The sequence below is a fragment of the Amphiprion ocellaris genome, chromosome 13 (assembly GCF_022539595.1).
Source record: "Amphiprion ocellaris isolate individual 3 ecotype Okinawa chromosome 13, ASM2253959v1, whole genome shotgun sequence".
NCBI classification, from domain to species: Eukaryota; Metazoa; Chordata; class Actinopteri; family Pomacentridae; genus Amphiprion; species Amphiprion ocellaris.
In genome coordinates, this window is record NC_072778.1 from 20,245,167 (window position 1) to 20,252,835 (window position 7,669).

The 7,669-nt window shown below is 42.4% G+C and overlaps 1 protein-coding gene across 1 annotated transcript; it reads left to right on the forward strand.

Moving 5' to 3' along the window:
* The first annotated feature begins 1,624 nt into the window (after positions 1 to 1,624).
* Positions 1,625 to 4,922, forward strand: arsia (arylsulfatase family, member Ia). Its single transcript, XM_023271716.3, has 2 exons — positions 1,625 to 2,105; positions 2,990 to 4,922. Exons 1-2 carry the CDS (start codon positions 1,792 to 1,794, stop codon positions 4,386 to 4,388), a joined length of 1,713 nt encoding a protein of 570 aa, XP_023127484.2. The 5' UTR covers positions 1,625 to 1,791; the 3' UTR covers positions 4,389 to 4,922.
* Positions 4,923 to 7,669: the final 2,747 nt, after the last annotated feature.

Consider the following 7,669-nt stretch of genomic DNA (forward strand, 5'->3'; position numbering starts at 1 on the left):
TCAATCATGTTTTTTTTCTCCCTCTTTCCCAACTTGACCTGCCTTAAACTGAGAAACTCCACTCCAAAGAGGCCTTCTCTCGCTGCTGGGCAAACATGCTCGGCCACAGCTTCATACCCTTTACGGGAGGCTCATACTTCCTTTGGCTGCACTGCGACCTCCGTGCCCACAAGCCCTAATATCAACATTGGCAAGGTGTGATGTTTTACCTTGCAGTATGTGGACCAACATCTGACTTCAACAAATCATTTTTCCATATGTGTGCAGACCATGTTTCACCTCAGTGACCCTTAGGCATTCAAAAGATTTAGGTTTTAAAATGTAAAGTATCTTCTGACAATGACTACAGAAGGTAGAATAATTAGGATTCTTATGAGGTGCGACAAAAAGAAACGAGGCGCTGGTTGCTGATCACATGATTCAGCAGGAATGAGGTATATCATAGTGTTGCTCAACATCTCAACACTGTATGAGGAAAGCACTTCAATTTACCTATTAGCTTTTGTTTCACTGGTATGGAGTGATCACAGATCAGAGGTGTCATTTCTTCAAGGTGTCAGGAGAAACTAGATGTTTTTTCACCAACTTGCTTAATATATTAAAAGATGACAAAGAGAGATTAAGAGTGTTGATGAAAGTGTCTCCAAACTTGTTTTATCACTTGAAAAGTACAAGTCTAATTTCAGCGTTAATTATGCCATTTAAAAAAATCCCTATCAACCTACATTTCCACTTTTGCAATCGGCAGTCGGCCTTTATATTTTCCTTATTTACTGTTTTCTACAATCAACCTTTCTTCCACAACTATGCAGCACTCCACAATTGATTCCCTGCATTTTTCTCAAAATGAATCTGCAGGATGATGAAAGTCCTCAAACCAGATGCCATGGAGCCATACCTCCACTCAGAGCTGTGGCTGAGGCTATGCAGTCCTGCTGCTTTCTATTGACCCATTGGATGATTTGTAAAGTGCTTCTTTGACGCCTGGTTGGAGATGTTATCAGAGTCGGGGAAGTCTGCTCCTTCTCTCTCCTCGGCTCTGCAGAGCTCATAAAACAGCAGGAATAGTGAGTGAGTGTTGGTGAGCGCTGTGGAGTGGAGTGGGGAACAGTGTCTGTGATTGTGTCTGAAGTGCCCCACAGCTGCCCTGAGTCACATCTCCCCCACACACCGTGGGCAAGGGGCTTTTTCTGTAGACTCTCTGTCACCCATGGCTATACCTGCTCAGATTTGGAGATGTTTTTTTTTTTTTTTTAACTTGCTTTCTAGTAATTTGTGAAGTTGGCAGTGTGGATCATTGAAATCAAATGACCATGAAGTAGCATGAATAAAGAGAAGCTTTATGATGTGATACTTTTGGCTGCTTTTCCAATGTGAACATTTGCACCAGAGCATCCAGCCTGTCAGAATAATGTGCAGACGCAGCCAAAGTATCATTAATGTGAGATGTAAACTCACCATTAACACCTGGATGTAGTAGAAATACCTCTGTGTGGTTGTTTTTTTGATGGGGGGGCTGATGTTATTTCAGCGTGGCAGTAAGGCACATGGGCGGGGTTAATGAGACCGCTAGGGAAAGAGAAATGCTTTCAAAAGAGGCTGGAACAGTTTGGAGAGGCAGAGGATGGAGGAGTAGCTTTGCTTGTTGTTTTGCTGCCATCCAGTCGTGCAAAGGGTCATATTTTTAATATTTAAGGACATTTTTTCAACTTGAGCCTCACTTCACAATTTTTTGCTGACAAGACACTGGATAAAAAACAGGTTTGGGTAATATAAAATATCACAGGAACCATGGCAACGACAGCTCTGACCGGTTTCTCTATGATGAGCCTACTCAGCCTCGGGTACCTGACCTGGGATCTGATGAGCCCAAACCAGGTGGAAAATGAGCCTGATCAAAGTTTTATGGACAGATCTCCGGTCCCACAGCCTCCTCACATCATTTTCATCATGACAGACGACCAGGGCTTCAACGACATCGGCTATCACAGCTCAGACATCAGGACACCGGCGCTGGATAAACTGGCTGCGGATGGAGTGAAGCTGGAGAATTATTACATCCAGCCCATCTGCACCCCATCCAGGAGTCAGCTCATCACCGGCAGGTACAGTGTTTGTCCTTGCTGTCCACCGTTCCTAAATAACTTAAACTAAATACTCACTGCTAGATAGAAGTACTTTATTGATCTCCTAACAAAAAGTGTTGCAGCAGCAGTTTACATGTCACAATACACACATAGCTTACACTGTAGGAAAGAAAAAACACCATTTTAAACACATATACACATATGTGTACAAATTAAAGTGTTCACTTTTTTTTAAACAATTAAATGAATGGGTGAAAATTGGCAGATTCAACATTTCTATAGTCAGTTTAAGAATATTGCTCTTTATGTATCACAATATAGAGTTAAATGACAATAAATATATTGTTTTAGCCTACAAAAACCAAAGGTATAGGTTAACCTTTGGTGTCCTGGCATGTTCCTGTACCTCAGTGGAAATGTCTTCTGTTGTCTCACAACCTGAACACATGGAAAGCTGTAAAATTGAAAGTTGTTAAGAACAATTTGCAATTTGCCCAATTTTGAATAAGAATCCACATTTTAAACCTTTAGTGTTAAGTTGTGAACATATTTGTGACTGAAAATTTAGGTTCCGTTCACACAAGAAGTATACCTACTTCAACATAACTTATTGTTTGTGATTTAGTTTGTTATTCTTAACTAAATTGGGGCAAATGTCAAAAATCTTACAACAGGTCTCACAACAAATATAGTCTTTCAACAGCTCTGTATGTGTGTTCATGTCACTGCACATTGTTTGAGGAAGGAAATGGGGGTGGTCTCCTGCTCTCTCCTCTACTCTTCTATAATCTTTCAGTCCTCTCTCCACCCCTTTCTCACTTCACAATCTGACTGGATCTCATAGATTCACAATGATAATGTATTTGACTTTTTGCATGTTTTCTTAATCCTTGCCTCCACAGGTACCAAATCCATACTGGTCTGCAGCACTCCATCATCCGGCCTCGCCAGCCCAGCTGCCTGCCCTTTGACCAGGTCACCCTCCCACAGAGGCTTCAGGAGCTCGGCTACTCCACCCATATGGTAGGCAAGTGGCACCTGGGCTTCTATAAGAAGGAGTGTTTGCCCACTCGCCGTGGCTTCGATACGTACTTTGGCTCTCTAACGGGCAGCGTGAATTACTACACATACGACTCCTGTGACGGTCCCGGGCTATGTGGCTTCGACCTCCATGAGGGGGAGTCGGTCGCCTGGGGTCAGAGGGGCAAATACTCCACCCATCTGTACACACAGCGAGTCCGCAAGATCCTGGCAACCCATGATCCTGAGTCCCAGCCGCTGTTCATTTTCCTCTCCTTCCAAGCTGTCCACACGCCCCTACAGTCTCCACGGGAATACATCTACCCATACCGCGGGCTGGAAAATGTGGCACGCAGGAAGTATGCAGCGATGGTCTCAGCGGTAGATGAGGCAGTCCGTAATATAACATACGCTCTCCGCAAGTATGGATACTATCAGAACAGTGTCATAATTTTCTCTACTGACAATGGCGGCCAGCCTTTGTCAGGCGGCAGTAACTGGCCGTTAAGAGGACGTAAAGGCACGTATTGGGAAGGTGGCATCCGGGGTCTGGGGTTCGTCCACAGCCCTCTTTTGCGGAAGAAGAGGAGGGTGAGCAAGGCGCTGGTCCATATTACTGACTGGTACCCAACACTGGTGGCATTAGCTGGTGGCAACGACTCCCTGATTGAGGGGCTTGATGGGTATAATGTTTGGGAAGCCATCAGTGAAGGGAAGGAGTCGCCGAGACTGGAGATTCTCCACAACATTGACCCTATGTATAACCATGCACGTAGTGGCTCCCTGCAAAAAGGATATGGGATTTGGAATACAGCCATTCAGGCCTCCATACGAGCCGGAGACTGGAAACTCCTGACAGGAGACCCTGGCTATGGGGACTGGATCCCGCCACAGATGCTTCCAGGTTTCCCCAGCGGCTGGTGGAACCTGGAACGCCACACTGAACCCCGTAAGTCAGTGTGGCTGTTCAACATCTCTGGAGATCCCTATGAACGTTATGACCTGTCTGAGCAGAGGCCAGATGTGGTAAAGGAGCTGTTGGCCAGACTGGTGTACTACAACCGCACTGCGGTCCCAGTTAGGTACCCCTCAGAGGACCCACGGGCTGACCCTCACCTGAATGGAGGTGCCTGGGTGCCCTGGGTTGGAGATGAAGAGGAGGATAGCTGGGACAGTGTTTACCAGAAAAAGAACATGGATTGGAAGAAAAAGCTCAAACTGTCCAAAAGCAGAGCGTTTTTCAGGAGACTCAACACGAGGATCATGTCCAACAGAATATAGAAAACACAAAACTAAAAAAAAAGTTAAATGAAGAATAGCACTGTTTTTTCACACATGTGAAGATGTGTTTTCACAAAAGAAACCAAATTTGTGCATGGTTGACCTGCTGTTACTGAGCTCTAGCTGCAGGTAATGATCAGTCTCGACAGAAGAACTGATTCATTAAATAAGGCTGATGACTATTTCCCTCATTTAGTTTGTTTGTATCTTTTTGAGTAAAAATGCGTGTTCCTAAAGTGAGTATTAGAAACTCAAAAAATGTGAGCAGAATCTATTTTAAGCATTTTAATGAGTGCGTTTTACTATCATACATGGAGACTGCAGCTGTAGAAGATGGGGCTGTTTGATAAAATGCGTATTTGACAAAGTGACACATCACCTGAGACCTGTTGTACCTTTGATTCATGTAAATGATGACTACCTCTGTGTCAATGTGACATGAATTGCAAGCTTTGTTTCCTTCATTCAGACTCATTCTCAACTTCTTTTATTTATTTATTTTACATTACATTTTCAAATAGAATAAGTGAACAAGGTTTTTGTACAACTCTGACTCTGTTTTCCTTTTGTATTTTTATTATTAACTTGATTAATCTCTGTAATATTAGAAGAGGGTTTCCTTCTTCCACTCCTTGAGTGAGCAAATCTTATTGCCATGCAAGAACTTTACAATTAAGATGAGCTTATGGGTTTTTTGTGGTAAGCAAAGACATTTGTCTCAGCTATTTAATACGAGATTATTACAAGATTATTACTGTCAGGGGAATTAGCAACAGGCATCTTATGAGACAGAAATCTGACAGTGAATTCTGTTCTGCTTCAGGAAAATGTTTTTAAAGTTTATATGAAAATTTCAGCCAGCTATCCCATAGCTTTTGAAAATGCTGTTTAGAGAAACAGATAAACTGTAGGACACTGTCTGCCATAGCGTCCCATATAATCCTACCATGCAGCAGAGCAGTTAATACCCTAACCCCAAATATGCCCTACCTGCTCAGTATATACTGATATATGCAGTTCATTCTCACTTCCGTTTTTTGGGCTGGGCAAAGAGAAGTTTGCCAATCTAAAATCACTGCTGCCTTGGTAATAGTTACCATGTGGTTGAAACACGTGGAAACTGTCATCCTGGCCACATACTGTTCTCAGTGTGATTTTAACACTGGCGGAACACAGATTTTTTCATATGCAGTGGATATTTCCTCAGAGCACCCACTCCAGCAGTGACTTTTACGTTGCAAGAAGAAGTGAGACGGTTCATTTCCTGCTTTTCTGCAGACACTGTACCAAGAGAGCCACATCTACTATCTTGCCTCAGTATCTGGCAGCGCGTTTAGGCTGTGGTTCACTGCAGATTTACGCTAGCAGCTATTCTGGTTGAGAGCAGTATGGAGCAGTTTCTTATTCTTGTGATGTTAGCAGGAGGAACACATGGTAAGATTATCATCATAAAGAGGCAAAATTAACCATTTTGCAGTTGCACTGAAATAGTGTGAATGGTTTTAACTCATTTACATACTCTTTTTAATGTATCTCTCCCAGCTTTCATTCCGGTTGCTGAAACAAAATGCAGTGCCTTCCAGATCACATCCCCATGCTCTGCTGTTCTTGGAGGATCTGTGTATATCCAAGTGATGACCAACGCCAGTGGCTATCAGCTGCGGTGTAAGAAGACCCTTCCCAGTGGGTCCATAACTGTGTTCAATGTGAGGAGAGAAAAGGTGACGATACAGGACGAATTTAAAAACAGAACAGAATTCTTCATCAACAACGGGACGCTGAAGATCACAAATGTGGAGAGGAATGATTCAGGTCAATACAGCATAGAAGCCTTTGATCCAAATGGAGTCCTTGTTAGGAGTATGAGCTTTAACCTGGATGTTGAAGGCAAGTATGCTGTTATGTGGCTTCATCTTCCAACTTACTCATGCTCTTCTATTATTACATTTTAAATTTGGTGTGAAAATAACAAAGTTCATAGTGTTGCTCAGATTTATCGGATTGGTCACTGAGAATAAACAGTCTGCTATCGATCTGGTATTCAATATAATACATGTACTTGCTGATATGACAGCTGTGTCGTGTTTCTTTCAAAAAGTGCTACTTTCAAATACCAACACTACCTCAGATTATTGACATTTTCTGATATCTTTAGTATCACACAGAGAAATTCTCATAATATTGATTGTCTACATAAAAGCCATAGAAATATAACCGAGTCCTGCATTTAAAAGTAACTACTGTTTAACTTTCAAAGGTATACTAAAACTTTCCATTCAGTCACTGATTATTTTTTTATATCCTTAATGTGTGTGACTTGAACTCAGTGGTAGAGAAAAGGTGTGGTTCAGTGACAGGAACTAACTGTGGTTTAACGGAAACTTTCAATGTTTGTCACCTTTTTATTATATTCGTTAATGCTAATATTTTATGTAACACCTCATCTCTGAAATGAGGTTTTTTTAAATGAATGTCATCCTCACAAAGAGTGTGAAGTTGCTGTAGATTTAATGTGTTTGCAGTAGTTTTCATTGATATTTGCCTAAATGTTGTGTTTTGCTGTGTAACACCTTGGAAAGAAGTTATACAGAAGCAACTGTTTTAGATTTCCTGTAGAATTCCTTTGATATGTTAACCTACACCCTTCACATACGACAGGGCAGAAGAATCTACTTGATATTTGTAATGGTACTAGCCTATGCAGCCCAACTGGGAGATATATTGTGTAATTTTAGCTGACAAAAACTGCAGGATGTGTCTTAATGTCGACTTCTGATGTTACACAGCTACAGTTTTTGAAGCAAACACAAGCACTCTGTAAAGAAACTCACGGCACTATGCCCTCTACAGACTGAGTTTAGTAGCCCACCATATGGCTCCTCATGTCCCCCACTGCCTGTGATAGACAAGTCAGACGGGCAGCACTAGCCAGCATCACCAGAGTTATCAAGTGGTCAGCTCCCTTCGCTGATGTTTCATTAAGATTGCCCACGACACCTCGGAGAGGCTTAACAGTGAGTTTTGATGTCCCAGAGACACCACCTCCTCCATGCCAGCTCCCACCGTTCACCATCACCACTAGCAGAACAGCCCAATTTAACAACACAACCTCCATTGTATTACCATGTTCAACAGGCCCAGGCTCTATACAGGTAGTGACAACACTGATATTAAATACCCTGTTTTGGCCATTAACTGACAATATTTCTCCTCATCCAGATCCACTGACTTGTCTTACCTGCTCAGTCTGACATTTCCTTTACCATCTTTCGCAAATTCTG